Source organism: Cryptotermes secundus, unplaced genomic scaffold, assembly GCF_002891405.2.
Source record: "Cryptotermes secundus unplaced genomic scaffold, Csec_1.0 scaffold57, whole genome shotgun sequence".
NCBI classification, from domain to species: Eukaryota; Metazoa; Arthropoda; class Insecta; order Blattodea; family Kalotermitidae; genus Cryptotermes; species Cryptotermes secundus.
The window spans coordinates 908,594-926,230 of record NW_019725840.1 but is presented as its reverse complement, the minus strand read 5'-3'; the positions used below and the strand labels follow the sequence as shown (position 1 = coordinate 926,230).

Sequence of the window (17,637 nt, the reverse complement as noted above, 5' to 3'; positions counted from 1 at the left end):
CCTAGGAAATCACCTCCTGCAGTTATGCCCTAAAGTCGTGAAGACCCTGTATATAACGCCCTCTCCATTACTGTGTGTTCAGCTGGCTTCTGGTTACTCAACCTAATCTAGAAGTAATTTCGTAAATTAGTGGGCCAGTTATTTGGACAGCAACAAGCACGCCACGATGGGATCATTAATCGCCCACCCCTCCACCGCCTACAATCATCCCATCAACATCACTCCCTGCTAGGCACACATACTGAGCCCGTGTCCAATCAACCGGGGCCACACGTACTCTAACCGCCCGGGGGGAAGAAACCAAAACCTCGGTAACACTAAAAAATTGATACTGCGTTCATATCACACTTATTAAAACGTAAAGCACATCAATGCATAAATGGGAACCGGGTTAGCTCAGTTCCGAGAGTGAGCCAAGCATCCATTCATCAGACACCCTCTGGGGCCCACCCTGCCTTACGTGCCGGTCGCCATTTACCTCCAGGAAGATTCCTGGTACTATGCTACAAGTCGGAAGGTCGCGGGTTCGATTTCCAATGACGAAACTGGGTCTTTCAATTGACCTAATGCTTTCAGCCGCATTGATTCAACCACTAACATAAATGAGTACCAGAAATCTTCCTAGGGGTAAAGGGCGGCACCTCACCGCCATCTGTAAGCCGACTGTCTAGAGAATGTGGGAGCCTCGACGTCTCACAATCCTATGGGTCTTCAAGGCTCGTTACAGAGAGAGAGAGCTTTACATTATTTTTTTCTTACCTTCTACTGTAGGAGCCAAGATGGCGTAGTCGGTATAGCGACTGGCTACGGGCTGAAAGATTGAGGGGTCGGAGTTCGAGTACCGGTAGGGTCGACAGTTTTCTCTTCTCCAAATCGTGCAGACCGGCTCTGGGGTCCACCCAACCTCCTATTCAATATGAACCGGGGCTCCTTCCCCGGGGGTAATTACGCCGGAAGCGTCACGCTGACCACTCACCTCCAGCAAGTTCCGAGGTCAAGAAAATGTTCATCTATACATCGACTCCCCCCTAAGCGTTCATGCCGCAGTGCGTAAATTGCAGAGTACAGGGGACAACCTTACCTCTACGTTTTTACCTTTTACTGTATTTTTAACTGGACCTATTACGCAGTTTTATGAGCCGACACAAAACGGACCATGCAACGACGAAAAAAAAACAGCATTAATGACCAATGATTTCAAGTACGTATATGGCAATGGGTCACCACATTCATACCGATTGGAGACATAGACAGCAACACGCATGCGCACAGCATCTAGCGTTCCGGAAACCAGTCTACATGAAGTCCCTGCTAAGACACTTGGATGTGAAGGAGGAAACGTGGAGAGACCTACATTTTGCAGGGCAATGGGATTAGCACTGGCAATTATGATGTAGCGAACAACAGGGCGAGATGTATATGGACCACTTAGCAACTACCGGCGTCTCACTACGAAGAATACTGTCTCCTGAGATGTGAGAATGTTAGCCTGACCGACGTTCACCGATGTCCAACCGAAACGTCGGTGACCTACCGGACTACTCGGCACCACATGCCAAAAGATAGTATTCTTGAGAACTGGACGTCTGGCCAAGAGCACTTCAGTGCACAGGGAATTCTGTTAACAGAAGAGGAAAGCAAGGAAAGTAAACAGAAGAAGGAGAAGAACAAGTGAAAAACGGGAAATAAAAAGAGAGAGACAAGAGTTCCGGTTAGCAAGGATAAAAAAAATGAAATGAGGTAGGAAGAAGAAAGAAGACATGAAAAGAAAGGCAGATAGCTCAGTTGGTATAGTGACGGGATATGGAATGAATGGCGGAGAAACTGGGACTCGATCCCGGCAAGAGCAAGGAATTTTTTCTTCTGCACCGCGTACAGACCGGCACTGAGACCCAGTCCCGTATACAATGGGTACCGTGGGCTGTTTCCCCTGGGGTAAAGTGGCCGGGGCGTGAAGCTGACCACTCACCTACAACTCGTGCAGAGGTTAAGCACGGTGCAGCTATACCTCCACTTCCACATACGTCTCCATGACACGGTGCTTAATTGATTAAGCACAGGGAGAACTAATAACGACAGAAAAGGGTAAATACAGTCCGATTATCGTGTTTCCGGCTATGTGCGGTACGACACGTATGTGCTGACGTCACGCTAATGTGCCAGAGATGATGTCACTTCTGTCCCGTTCTTGAAGCGGCCGTGCTGCTTCCGATAACACAACGTCATGAAACAAATAACTGATAAGATACGCTTACAAGTATGGATGCAACTGATCGCACCAGTTACTTCCCAGAGACATGCGGCGAATGTTTCGTGGTGAACACAGCAGCGCCTCCGATACCACTCGGTATAGGTCCACCGACATTTCGGAGGAACATATCGCCTCCATCTTCATGTTCGACATTGAAGATGCTGACGACATACGTCTCCCCAAAAGTCTGTGGACATCTACTGAATTTAAACCTAATTACATAGTACGTTCACAGCTGTCCCCCCACTCCGGCTTAGCTACCCTCCCTCCCTTCCCCAGGTTGCAGAGCTGGAAAGCGGATAACGGAACTGTAGACTACATAACGACACAACGGCGGAGCTCTTCTGCTCCAGACAGCGTTGCACGTTGCACTCCGTTTATTCAGGTAAGAATCATCAGGCAGATTCCACTTGTGTAAGTGTGTCAGTCGGCCGTTTCGCCACACAATTCCACCCTTCAATCTCAACTCACAGCCATCATCAAATAACATCTCAATGCATACTAATTAACACAAAAGGGTACAGTTGTCCCTGTGCTTAACCAATTAAGCACTATGCCATTAAGAAATATGTGAGAGTGGAAGCTCCACCGTTCTTGACCTCGTCACTAGTTGGAGGTGAGTGGCTGGCTTCACGCCCCGGTCACTTTACTCCTGGAGCAATCACCCCGTTACCCACTGGATCGGAGGCTGAGTGAGCCCCAGAGCCGGTCTGGACACTGTGTAGAAGAGAAAAATTTCTTGCCCCTACCGGAAATCAAACACCGAACCTCCAGTTCGTCAGCCTTACGTCTCAGTTTCCTGTCCCTGTAGGGAGTCGAACCCAGATTCCCGTGCCGTCAAGACCGTATCTCCCAACATCTAACTGCGCTGCTTACAGCAAAGGCAAACAAAAACCACAGCAATGATAACTGCTGTAAGTGGTACAGCAGGTGACCACGTTCTTTTGCGTTGAGTGCCTGGGGGGGGGGGCGTCGGTTGCTCGAACTGCAAGGGTTTAGTGTGTATACAGTATCTCAAGCCCCTCCTACGGGTCATCTGAGGAGATATTTCTTCGCTAAATTAACCCCTAGAGCATAATATGCAAGCAAAGCCGACCGTATCTCCGTTTGAGCACCATCTATGCAAAACAGCACAATACTGGCAAAAACGTAGTAAACCTCACCTAACTTCACCTTAAATTCCATAACTGCTGAAACACCGCTTACAACATCCAACGCAATGAATTCCACGAACGTTAAGGCTCCGTACCTTTATCGCTGTTTTATTTGGCACAATTCACCGGAACAGAACAAAAGACAAAAGAGATGCGCCAACAAGCAACAGATAGTGTAACATTTCGCAGAGTACCGCAGCAGATACGAAGCGAGAACATCAAAGAACTCAGGACACTTGCCATAACTTGCAAACACAAAGAGGCAGCTGTGCGTGGGAATCCACACTTAGAGAAGAAATTACTGTGTGACGCTGAATTTGGTGGGAAGACGATCTTGAAAGGTTCCAGGGATGCACTCAGACAGAAAGCAGAGAACGGCCTGTTCAAATCAACGGTAAACTGAAAAATATTAATATGAATTCTGCTTGTTGTATGCAGATTTCGAAGAAAGACATTCCTCATTACAAGAACTACAAGTAAGGGCTGAGGTCACGGCGGTGACTATGAAGAAAGCCGTCTTCTGGGATGTGACACCGTGCAGATGGTGCAGATCTTGTGTGAACCGACGTTCCTCCGAAACGTCAGAAGAAATATAAGTTAGAACTGTTTAGAGGTTTGTTACAGTAAAGGACGATATGATTCATGCACATTTCGGCCATAACTTCATGACTATTCAGCCTCCACTTCTTTATTATTGCTAGTCCCCTGTACTGCGGCTACCCGCATGACATGTATTATCCTTACTGTGCTCCTGTAGTGTCTGCCGTGTGAGACAGGTGTCGCTGCTTGTTAGTGCGGCTGGACGGACACCAGAGAACGCAATTAGAACAGGGGCGGCTTCTGCTGCTGCGCTCAGTACGTCACACGTCAGACCATATAAATAATTCGACATCGTGCAATTTGACTACATACTGTAACGACCGATCAATGGAATGGCCAAACTGAATAAAACCACGTGACGCGCTAGACTCTCACGCTTAAAACAGGTGAATATTTCAGTAAATATAAAAAAGCGTAAAGTTGTGCCTGAACTTAATTAAGCACCATGCCATTAAGATGTACGGGGGGAATTTATCAATCTAAATTGGCTGATCGCATTAAAGTGAAATCGCATTTTTCGAACTCGTGTTTCACAAGGAATACATTCATGGGGGCCCTTAATGGGTTAAGATGTAGGACACATAGGCAGATGAACAGGGGAGCCCCTAGAAAGCGTATCCCAGTGCCACGTTGTTCCGGAATAACCGAAACCTGTCTTAGGCCCCAGAGCAGGTCACACTCTCTTAAGCATGACAGAACAATGGTGTCAGGGTTTCCTCTGTCGCGATCTCCACTCCTTAGCGGGCGGAACACGCAACTATAACATGGCAGACTGCCTGCACATCTCTACACAGGCATCCGTTCCCAAGAGCCTTCTGTTGCTCCTCCGGGTCTACTTGCCTTTAATTTTCAGCGAAAACATATATTAATTCTCATATTTAATGCAATTCACATCCTCCATTCAACAATATTAATTCTTTATGTAAAAGTAAAAAAGTAAAAAGTAAAGCTATCCCCGTGCCAGGCCGTGGAGGCCCATAGGGTTGTGAGACGTCGAGGCTCCCACGTTTTCTAGACAATAGGCTCAAAGATGGCGGTAAGGTTGTCAGCCTTACGCGCCGGCCGCCCTTTACCCCCAAGAATGTTCCTGGTACTGATTTCTGTTAGAGGCTGAGTTGACCTCCGGGGCCACAGTGCGGCTGGAAGAATTAGGTAAATTGAAAAAAAATCAATGACTTTATCGGAATTCGATCCCGCGACCTTCCGGCTTGTAGCATAGTGACTCAACCAATTACGAAACCGCGTGCCCCCAAATTTTTTCTTATGTAGATAAATGATTCAATTATTTTAGTACTCACTAAAATTAGTGTAAAAGGTGTGTCTAATTAAGCACCACGCCATGAAGGCGTACGGGGGAGTGGATGCATAGATCCATATTTGCTTGACCTCGGTACTAGCTGGAGGTGAGTGGCCTGCTTCACGTCCCAGTCGCTTTACCCCCAGGAAAGAGCACCGGTACCCATTACACAGGAGGCTGGGTGGGCCTCAGAGCCGGTCTGGACGACGTGGAGAAAAGAAAATTATTGCTTCTACCGGGACTCGAACTCCGACCCCTCGGTCGTCTAGCCCGTAGTCAGTCGCTATACCGACTGCGCTATCCCGGCTCACCTAAAGTTAGTGTTACTTACCTTTATGAATCAGGCCCCCAATTCTGTAAAAAAGTAAGTAAAGCTATCCCTCTAACAAGCAGTGGAGTCCCATAGGATTGTGAGACGTCGAGGCTCTCACATTTTCTAGACAATTGGCTCACAGATGGTCGTGATGTCAGCCTTATGCTCCGGCCGTCCTTACCGCCAGGAAGATTCCTGCTACTTATTTCTCTTGGAAGGTGAGTCGAGGCCAGGGCCATAGTGCGGCTGGAAGGATTACGTCAACTGAAAAATCCTGTGACCTCACGGGGAATCGAACCCGCTACCTTCTGTCTTGTAACACAGTGCCTCAACCAACTACGCTACCGCGTGTCCTGGTCTTTGTAGTGCAGACGTAATGTGTTTCCTGTGAGTTAACGAAATTCAGTGTTTAAGGGAGGAGGTTCTGAAGGCTCCCAGAGCCGTCAGACAGTAAAATATGGTCACGAGTCCCACAGAATCACTGTGCTGGCGAGGACCAGCAACAATTTTGCAGACAGTCAGTCAATGTTTAAAGCAAAGTTGGAGATAGAGAGTCAGAACAGTCACTCCCCCAGAAGAGTGGGGGGTGACCAGCAGTAGTCAGACTCCTTCTCTCATCGAAGAGGATGCCCCATTTCAAAACACGCGAAAGTCTGGGAAAAACAAAACAAAAATATGGTCATGGGTACCGACTGTGCTGACGAGGGTCAGCATTAATTTTACTGAACTGGGTTTCTCTACGCATTTCCGACGTTATTCATCCGTTTAAAACACACTTTAATATAGTAAAACGCTGCATTTTGCCCCAGTGTGTTTGTGTATGGTTCTCACAATAAACAGCATTAACCGGCTGGGCTTTGTAGCTGTGACGTATTGCACAGGAGCTTAAATTTTAAATATACATGGATTTCAGGCTTCAAAAGGTTAACAGGCCCATAATTTCCTTCACATTAAACCCGGTGCCCCGGGCCATAAATTCCCAGAATGCCTAATCAGCGAGACACTAAATTCCATCGAGCGGGCACAGAAATTCCAAAGAATGGAATCCAACTAACCGAGAGGCAAGACGCTCTCTTGTTGGCACACGGCCCCTTCTGCTCCCTACAGCACGATCGATCTGCAATGGCAGTCACGTGACCACGGCCCCCTGTTCCTTCCCGATATATTATTGGGGTAGGCCCGTGCAGTATCACCAGGCTGCGAGGCGTATGATTCACACCAATCCGAGAATCGCTACAACACTACGAGACACATTAAAATGGAAATTCCCATTCCCACTCGCAGTTCTGCCCCCCCCCCCCCATGGTACACTCTCCTGCAGAAACTCAGACAAAATTAAAAAAGGTAAAGGCAAAGTCGTCCCTGTGCTTAATTAATACAGCACCGTGACATGAAGACGTCTGGGGGAGCGGAGATGTAGCTCCACCATTCTCGCCCTCGGAATGAGATGGAGGTAAGCGCTCAGCTTCAAACTCCTATCGTTCTACCCCGGCGAAACGTCCGGTACCTATTGGAGAGGAGGTTGGTTGGGCCCCAGAGCCGGTCTGAACGCTGTGGGGTAGGGAAAAATCTTGCCCCTGCCGGGAATCAATCCCCGGCCGTCCAATCCGTAGCCAGCTGCTATACCGACTGAGCTATCCAGACACTTTTCAGTACGCGGAAGAGAGAAGTTGGAGACAAATTTGGGCAAATCGGGTCATCTCACGTCCCATGGGATTAGATTAACAGACGGCAATGATACGATAATGTGACTAATACAGTACACTGCTCAATACAGCCGAATGCAACAATGTCCTAAAGATAAGTCATCGCGAGAACAAATGTACAGACTGCTTCCGGCACAGTCACGCTGTGATTCTGAGGCAGGAAACTGCCTTCCTTGTGAAACAACAGTTTACGGTTCAATCTCGATACGTCACAGCCCTCTGATGCCCGCAACCCCAGGGCAGAGACTGGGGGGGGGGGACAAACCAAGCAGTCAAATTCGAGCATGCAAGTTATCTGGGGCCTGAGCAATGCCAACTAGCCTGTATGTACGGTAAAGAAAAAGGTAAAATTGTCCTTGTGTCATGAAGACGTATGGGGGAGTGGATGTATAGATCCACATTTTTCTTGACCTCGGCACTAGTTGGAGGTGAACGAATTGGTTTGAGACACGTTAGACTGTAAACGTTATGAACAACTGTAGACAAAAGCCATGGAATTGTGATATTCTGGTACAGCCTACAGTAAGGGTCACGAAGCACGGAGCATGATAAAACAAGATAGACATATTGCAGACTTTCACCTGTCGTCACGCGTGTAGCATCACGGAATTCTGACACGGCGCTAACTTAACAAATGACTAAACTGCAAACCTAGTTACGTAAATAAATAACCAGAAAGCACGTGAGGTGCGACGTCATGGCGGTGAGTGCATCAAGATTACTGATAACTAGAATGTGACGTCATGTACCAACGTCTCGGAGCAAAATGATGCCTCCAGCCTGAAGACAGAGGCAGCAGGTATCTCCGAAACGTTAGTACCTTTCCAAGCAATGCTGAACAACATATACTGCGTGATTAGGGGCTATTCTGAACTTCAATTTTCTTTGTTTTCCTCAGAGCCTCCAAGACATCTTTATTAACACGTCCCCCTGGAGAAGCATCCGCCGCCAGCGTTCCTTGTTCGCGCCTGCAGGTTCCCACCTCCTACCCATAGCCATGTTTTCATTCTAATCACCGTGCGATCTGGCTCAAGAAATGAAGCTTCTGATTTGTATTTAGGACATTCCCGGTTCGAACCCCGGCTGTCATGACTGAGGTTCTTCATGGTATTCCTCAGTCCCTCCAGGTTACTATCTCAAATGAGCAACGATCGTTTCCTTCCACATGTTTCCAATTCTTTATTCATCAACCACCCGCCTACTTCATTCTATACAGCCGGTATAGCGACGGGTTGGACGGCTCGGGTTCGATTCCCGTAAGCGGCAAGAGATTTTTCTCTACTCCACAGCGTCCAGATCGACTCCCGGGCCAACCCAGCCTCTTATCGAATGGGCACAGGAAGCTCTTTCCCCGGGGGTAAAGCGATTGAGGCGTGAAGCTGACCACTCACCTCCAACTAGAGCCGAGGCCAAAAATGGTGGAGTTATACCTCCGCTCCTCCATATGTCTTCATGGCGTGGAGCTTAATTAGGCACAAGGACAGCTTCATGTTTTAACAGTATGAGCAACTGTCAGCGACAATAACTCGACAACATGACATCAAACAGCATGACGACTGGTGAATAATAACCGGGGAAGGATGTGAAAGGAAACGGTTGTAACCGGAATTTGCCTGGAGGGACTGAGTAAAAACCACGACATTCAGTGAGGGTAGCCGAATTCTCGGCAGAGATTTGATCCCGCGCACCTCCAGGACACAAGACAGCCGATACCGCTTCAGGCGGATTGCTCGGTCTGGGGTCACAGAATCCGATGGTCCATCACCGTCGTCATAAAAGCTCGTCCCTGTAAGCTGTCCTGACCCGACCCATTTCAACACAATTCTGGTTGGCACAGTACACTCCGCGCCTCCCACCTCCTCCTTAATCACGGAAGTCCTAGCTCTCTAAGAGATTTCCACATGAAATTTCTGTATACATTTCTTCTTTCCCAACCCCAGGCACACGGTCAGCGCCCAGACATTAGTATCCCTGCACCAGGCCGTGGAGGCCCATAGGGTTGTGAGACGTCGAGGCTCCCACATTTTCTAGACAATCGACATATGGGAACATAATTAAACGTGTATGCCTCTACCAGATAACACAAGTAAAGTTGCCCCTCTGCTTAATTAAGCACCACATCAAGAAAACCTATTGGGGAGGGAATGAACAGCTCCATATTTTCTTAACATTAGATGGAGGTAAGTGGTCAGTTTCAGGCACCGGCCGCTTCACCACTGGAGAAAGATGTAAACACAGTATACGAGGCAGAGTCTACCAGAGGAGACGGCATCGCGTCTTGTGAAGGCAGCCTTGAGGTGCAGTGTACAGCACATGCGAACATCAGCACTGGGGCCGGGAGAGTTCCAACTTCCTTCACTACACACAGGCTGGGCTACTCAGCTGCCATTCACGGGGGCCACACACCCACCATGTCCCCGTATGTGGTACACAGACTGTCTGGTGGAAATGGCAACCTGACTACAGCCATGGAAGCGTTTGTGACCTACTTCAACTTGTTCTATGCTCGTTCTTCCACACTATAAAACCCAGTGTTTCATTACCGTGTTCACAAAAGACCGTCAACCGTAACTGCCCTGTCGCAATTGGCTCCAGTCCGCAGTTCCAAAACAACTTCACTCAGAAGGGCACTACCTTCTGCGATATAACGCCGTGTAGTCCGTTGAAAGTTAACCGACGTTTCGGAAGAACATATCGCCCCCATCCTCAGGGTCGAATAACGGTAACAACACCACCGCATGAATACAGACTGAGATCATCCCGCCTCTCTCGATGAATCCCTGGCCATCTTAACTCTTCTGTGACTCTAACGCTTTCCGGACAATATCTTGCTATCAGTGGAGTACAGTAAGGCCTGTAATAAGGTCACTGCTTCGAACTTCATCTCATGCTCCATCTACATCATCTGTCGCGCCGCCAACATTTCCCCTTCCTCTTTACAGGCGCTGGAACCCTGTGTGGGCCTTGGCCTCCCCATGATCACTCTCTGAAGGTTTCGTAACAGTACGTATATTTCTATATTTCGTATATTTCTAAGGGGTGAGGTTGTTACCCTCACGCACAAACCCCAACCTGAAGGAACAGGATTGCGTATACATTTCGCCTTGCATGGGTGACCCTACCAGGAACTTAAGCTCCGCCAGCATAGCTCTCCGGGTCACTGGGACGCGCAATTCACGATCTGGCGAGGATGAACACTACTACTACTACTACTACTACTACTACTACTACTACTACTACTGCTACTGCTGCTGCTGCTGCTGCTGCTGTTAACTCATCACCTTTTTTTTCTCCTCCTTAAATAGCGTGACACACGCAACGGTGCATTTATGGCAGGCCTCACAAAGATAGCTCAGTCGGTATAGCGATGGGAAATGGGTTGGACAGCCGGGGTTCAATTCCCAGCAGGATTTCTCTCTTCTCCACAGCGTCCAGACCGGCTCTGAGCCCCACCCAGCCTATCCAATGGGCAAAGGAGAGACTTTCCGGGGAATAAAGCTGACCATTCATGTCAGTAATGGTGGAGCTATACCTCTACTCTCCCATACGTCTTCATGGCGTGGTGCTTAATTAATTAATTAAACTTCACCTTTACGTTTACTGGGTTAGCGCACGCCAAACTTTCCGTTCCATATTTAAAAATAAGGACAATGCTGTATAACATGAGTGCACCTCTTTCTGAAGTTACCCAGCTCCGTGCGCAGTGTCTGATCTAGCCGGCTGGAGGAACGTGAATGAAAGCAGGACGCAAGGCAGCGTCAGGCAGTGCCCTGTCCATACAGTGCGCACAACGGAGGACCAGCTAAAATAGACAGACTGTACTACTACAATTATGCGTACTCACCTCGTGTGCTCGTCGCTGCGTCGGCTATCTTCTGGAAAACGTCCAAATACGCGGCGATGGCTTGGATCGTCGCCCTGCAACAGGGAAGTCGCATCAAAACACGGAACTGCAGGCACCGAAACCCCCACCCGCCCACCACCTCGAGTTACGTCAGCACTGCTTGTAAAGTGCGGCTGCATTCCTTCTCACACGCCTTCTCCATTGCGGTATACACGGAGGATTTTTACTTTGTTGACCGGCTTAAAGGCTCTGCGCTTCACGGCGACAGACGCGGCACTTGCCGCCAGGCGCATGTGAATTTTGCCGATGAATCAGCATGCCTGGCGGCCGATAGCGTTTGGAATGAAGTAGTTACAATTCACAGATCACATGAAGTGTTGAAAATGTTATCCTCTCTACACGTAGACATCTTTGGTAATTCATTGTTTCGTTAAAAAAATACAGCTACGAGTATAACAGCACTTCTTGCACTTACAGCACAACAGACACCAACTTTCACTGTATGGAGTGGGACTTCGTGGGTTAGAGGTCGCTTCTGTGAACTCCAGTAGCGATTATTTTGCGTATTTATGTATTCCTGCAAGTGAAACCACGCTTCGTCCGTTGCACAAAAATACACGTTGATCTGAAGTATACCGCTCCATAACGTACCACGCTGCTCACTAACTGTAATTGAAAACAAATGACTAATGGAGATGATAACTGCTGCCAAATCATAAACAAACTCTCGCACAAACCGCACTACACGCCGTGAAACATAATGCCGCCAAGCGTTCCACAAGTTAATTACTTCCTTTCATTCCAAATGTTATCGGTCATCGGGCACGTTGATTCATTGGGAAAATTCGTATGAGCCTCGACGCAAAGCGGCGCACATGTCACCGTGAACCGGTCAAGGAAGTAAAAAAAAAAAACAACTCTGTATTACGTCACTTATTACGGGAAATTCGGGTTCAACTAACACTTCACCTTATGCAAAATATTTTGAGAACGCAAATTGTGTAAGTCGGGGACTACGTGTGTTTCTTTATGGATTTACTGGCTCAGTTGGTATATCCCAAGTAAACAGCCCCTTGTACAGACTGAGTTAACAAGCTGGTTGAGCCCCAGAGCCGGGGGAAACGAACCCCGAATTCTTCGGCCTTCCAGTCCATCGCTGTCGCTGAAATGACTGAGCTCTCCCGGCTCATCCTCCGTTCGAGTAAGAGCCCGATTTTCAGGGGCGCATAAACAGGCAAAACTGTGTATAAACTTTTCGGGGGTACGGAATATGAGCATCAACATTATTTCAGTTAAACTGTTACTGACTTCGTGAAGACCAGTATCAGGCCGTATCGACGTCACAGTGGAGACTTCGCAGAACACGCAAGGCATGACGTTCCATCAAACACAAGTTCTAGATTTCAGCTTCGCTGAGGGTGTTTGAGAACAGGGTGTTGAGAATATTTGGACCGAAGAGGGATGAGGTGACAGGAGGTTGGAGAAAACTGCATAATGAGGAGCTTCATAATTTCTACTCTTCTTCAAGTATAATTAGAATGATCAAGTCAAGGAGGATGAGGTGGGCAGGTCATGTAGCACGAATGGGGTAGACGAGGAATGCGTATAAGATATTGGTGGGAAAGCCAGAAGGAAGGAGGCCACTAGGTACACCAGACGTAGACGGGTGGAAAATATTAAAATGGAGCTTAGGGAAATAGGATGGGATGGTATGGATTGGATTGATCTGGCTCAGGATAGGGACCAGTGGAGGGCTCTTGTGAATACGGTGATGAACCTTCGGGTTCCATAAAACGCTGGGAAATTCTTGAGTAGCTGCAGAATTGGCGGCTCCTCCAGAAGGGCTCAGCTCCATGAGTAAGTAAGATAATTTAACATGACAATTCCGTTTAAATTTTAAAGCAAAATCTCTATTTGTCATTTCCTACTTAACCACATTCAGTTTACTCTGAAGCACGAGCTAGTCTTTAAAGATACGGACAGATTTTACCTTAAGCGCCCCCCCCCCCATTGATGTTTAACAAGTGGCACCTGTCGCATTAAGACACTGAGTCCATTATTAATTAAGTCATGAAACTGTGTTTCCGTCGTGCTACTGGCATGCCAGACAAACGCAAGAGACAAGAAACACGCGAACACTGTGCGCCACATTTTCCGCTCGGCTCTCCACCCTCGTGCGCTTCTCCATATCATAATAAGATTAGGAGCTACATGCCTCTTCACAGCCCACTGATCTCTATGCATCCCCAGCGCTCCTGGCGGAGGCTACGTCGTCCGTGGAATCGGGTGCATCACGAGCAAGACTAAACTCGACAAAACTTGGTCTCTCTCCGCATCCCTCTACATTCATACGAATCCATTATTCGTTGCCATTCGAACACTCAAGCCTTGAAGTTTGAGCTACTGACAGCGTCGTTAAACAAGCAGAAAATAAATAAATGAACGTGATGAGTAATAGCTCCATGGAAAAGAGTCCTTCTTATGGCGCTAACAGTTGCTCATCCGGTCATCTGCGCGTCTCTTAACGCGCTCACAATGGAACCTACATTGGGCATGACCGTGAGATTTAGTCCACATCTTCAGGTCCTAGTTTCAGTCTCATATTGTTACTTACCTGGCAACGAATGGTCGCGCCATAGCTCAAGCGGTTAGTCGCAGGCTTCCCGATCCCGGGTCTGGTCAAGTGGGATTTGTGGTAGATAAAGTGGGGCTGGGGCAGGTTGTCTCCGAGTACTTCGGTTTCCCCTGCCAATCTTCATTCCGCCAATTACTCCACAATCACCCTCACCTATCATCTGGGGCTGGTACAATAGGCCAGAAGTGGCCGCAGTGCAAGGGACTTGGTTCCACCCCACTAGCAATAAAAAGCATACCTGGCAGCGGGGATAGCGCGATCCGTACAGCGACGAACTACTGGCCGGACGGGCGGGGTTCTATTCGTGAGAGGGGCAAGACTTTTCTGTTCTCCCTGGTGCCCACCCAGCGTCCTATCCAACAGATACCGGGTGTAAAGCGGCCGGGGCGTGAAGCTGACTGTTCATCTCCATCTAGTGCCGAGACCTCGAAGACACCATATAACTTAAAGGCATGTTGCTTAATTCTTTAAGCATAAGAGCAACTTTACTGTTTGCATTTAATATTCCCTATCCAATGTCGGATACAGGACGGAACAAGAGGCTGCTGATGTCCGCTGTCAGTGAACCAGCACTGCTGTATGTGATACGGTGTTCTTTCCAACGCTGTCAGTGTATACAACGTCGAATGGTAGGACTGGTGAATTGGAAAGGTCCCGGAAGGAAGTGGTCGTGGCATCTTCGGAAAAGTATCCCGGCATTTGCCTGGTGGGACTGAAACACGAAGAATCTCAGGTATGAGCGCCGGTGTCTCAGTCGAGGTTTCAGTGGAGCACCTCCCGTCAACACAATTCCATGGCAACTGGGTACGGCGGCAGGGGAAGGGAGCCACGAATCTGATTCCTCAGATCATAACACGAAGCCGGTGGGCAGAAAGATCCAAAACAGTGGGAAGAACTGGTCTGTATGCGGTAGAGAACAGAAATATCTTGCCTCTGCGGGAATCGAACCCCAGTTCTCCAGTTGTTCAGCCCGCAGTGTAGGCACTAAACTATCCCAGTTCCTGCTCAGTGAGTGGCGGCATCCCGTATCAAAATGCCATTTTGTGGCTCTGCTGTTATTCAACCCAAGGCCTGACAGACGTACAAAATAAAATCGAGCGCCGTTTCTTGCATAAAAAAGAGCTTATTATAAATTGACCTTTATTTTGTGCAAATGTAACATCCAACGTCTTTATTGGCAAACAAGGCCATATAGAAAGGGGACTGCGCCCGCTCTTTTCTCCCTTCAAACAAAACCGCCCTACTGAACAAAATGCCAAGGGAATGACATTCATTTCCAACTACAAAACTTCGAACTCCGCCCCACGTTCATGTGTGCGCTTCAGTTCAGTACACAGACTGTCACTAGCGTAGCTGGTTGAGGCACTATGAAGCCGGGAGGTCGGGGGTTCGATTCCCGATGAGGTCATTGGGTTTTTCAATTGACCTAATCTTACCAGCCGCACTATGTCTCTGCGGTCGACTCAGCCTCTAACAGAAATGAGTACCAGGAATCTTCCTGGGGAGAGGGGTAAAAGACGGGCGGCCGCCGCTTAAGGCTAACAACCGATTGTCCAAAAAATGTGGGAGCCTCGACGTCTCACAGCCCTATGGGTCTCCACGGCCTGTTACAGGGACACCTTTACCTTTACACAAACTGTAATAGAATACCTTCAAAGGGCGAAATGAAGCACTTCTTCTGGAAGATGAGTGAGAGCTCAGATGGTACAGTGACTGGAAATTGGGCTGGGCGTCCAGCGTCCAGATCTATCCAATCTGCACCGAGGGCTTTATATTTAGAGATAAAGCGGCCGGGAAGTGAACCTGGCAGCTCACATCCATTTGAAATGGTGAAGCTGAGTTTGGAGGAAGGTGGCAGAAGCACGTTTCTTAATCATCTGTACAGCCGATGGAGATACGAAACTTGGAACCGTACGGTACCAAGGAAGTGACTTGCACATTAGGCAACAGTGTCCTTCAGCAAACAGGACTACCGATGCAAGCCTCAGGCTATCCGAAGCGGCTGTCTTGAACAGTTCAGAGCGCCTTGCTACAACCAGATTTCAAATAATCGGCTACGGGCAGCGTTTCAAGAACAGCTAACACGTTTGGAATTAAAAAGTGATGGGGTGGAGGCTACAAAGGATGACCAGGATTGCATGTTACAGACTGACATAGGTAAAAGGCAAACTTATACCCTGTACTTAATTAATTAAGCGTCACGTCATAAAAACGTATACAGGAGTGAAGGTATAGGTCCACCATTCTTACCCTCGGCACTGGATGAAAGTGACTGATCAGCTTCACGCCCCTGCCGCTCTAACCCCGGGGAAAGAGGACCCACTGGATAGGAGGCTGGGTGGGTGCCACAGCCGGTCTGTCCAATTCAAATTTCATACACCGTGAAACCTGCATTTCTCTTTCAGCCTTACAAACTGCTGACGCCAGCCACTGGAGTAAAGCTGCCCTGTGCTCAAATAATTAAGCACTACGCCAATAAGGCGTATGGGGGGCGAATGCAGAGATCCATATTTTCTTGACCTCTGCATTAGTTTGAGGTAAGTGGTCAGCTTCGCATCCTGCGCTTTACCACCAGCGAAAGAGCCCCCGGTACCTAGTGGATAGGAGGCTGGGTGGACCCCAGGGCCGATCTGGACGACGTGGAGAAAATTCTTGACCCTACCGGGACTCGAACGGTCAAGCCCGTAGCCAGTCGCATCACCGACTGCACTATCCCGGCTCAATTATACTCAGGCGCTGAACACAAACGCGTTACAGACAACGGTACTACCCCAGTAAGAATAACGGTCAGACAACCAAAACCTGCCCCCGCTCTTTAAGAACAATATAGCCGCCAGGAGCTCAAGGCCAGGCCTCCCCGGAATACCAGAGGAACAAAGGATACATGTGAAATGGACAGCACATTCACAAAGGACATACAAAACCTGCAACTTCAGCTAGAACTAAACATGTTAACCTCACTCGCTCACTCACTCACGAGAAGCCGCCAGTTGTGCTCCACGAAGGTTCATTACCGTGTTCACAAGAGCCCTCCACTGGTCCCTATCCTGAGCCAGATCAATCCAATCCACACCATCACATCCTCTCTATAATCCATTTTATTATTGTCCCACCTACATCTTGGTCTTCCGGTGGTTTCTTTCCTTCTGGCTTTCCCTGGGAAGGATTTGGAAGGAAGCGGCATGGCACAGCATTTACCTGCAGGCACTGAGGAAAGGAACTGACTGAGGTTTTCAAGATTTTCCTCGGTCCCCCAGGCAAATGACCGGATAGTACCTCGACCAGGCTATCTTTCCAATTAATTGTATTGTATTGTATTTAGAGAGGGTGGGTTTTCCCCATGCACTTAGACCAACTGTTGGTCCAATGTGCGTCCCCCTGTGATATTCTACCAGTCTCTATTCCCTACCGGTACTGGTGCGTGCCATCAGTCCCGACTCAGCCAGCGAGTTCGGCCTCTACTGGCTCAGCTGTATCTCGATGCTTCCCCCATCTACCAGAGGCGCTAGAGACTACTGTTGGGTGGGAAATGTCCTGAATTTGGCTCAGTGGTCCCCTTGGGACATGAGGTTCCTTTACGTGACGTAAAGCTACGACGCGGGACACACGGCTTAAAGTCCCTCCCGGAGGACTCGTTCCCTACTCGGCAGTTATCCTACCAGTAGAGGATACACAGTCCAGCTACTGAGAGGCCCATAGCCCAGCAAACACACAAGGCCTGTAGGTATCGTAAAATCTTCTCAGGACTTCTTGCTATGAAACACAGAACCAACTGAGAATTCTTCCGGCCAACACCTGAAATCCTTAGCGTACCTCCGGAAGAGATGAAGGAAAATA

General features: G+C 48.4%; 1 protein-coding gene across 7 annotated transcripts in view; it reads right to left on the bottom strand.

Annotated features, from left to right (window-relative positions):
• LOC111863589 (protein MTSS 2) overlaps nucleotides 1-17,637 on the bottom strand; it is an 87,645-nt gene that overhangs the window by 57,506 nt on the left and 12,502 nt on the right. For all 7 annotated transcript variants that reach the window (XM_023850049.2, XM_033751118.1, XM_033751119.1 and 4 more), the window contains exon 3: nucleotides 11,166-11,239. In XM_023850049.2, the coding sequence (XP_023705817.1) occupies nucleotides 11,166-11,239 (74 nt within the window). The remainder of the gene's footprint in view (nucleotides 1-11,165; nucleotides 11,240-17,637) is intronic.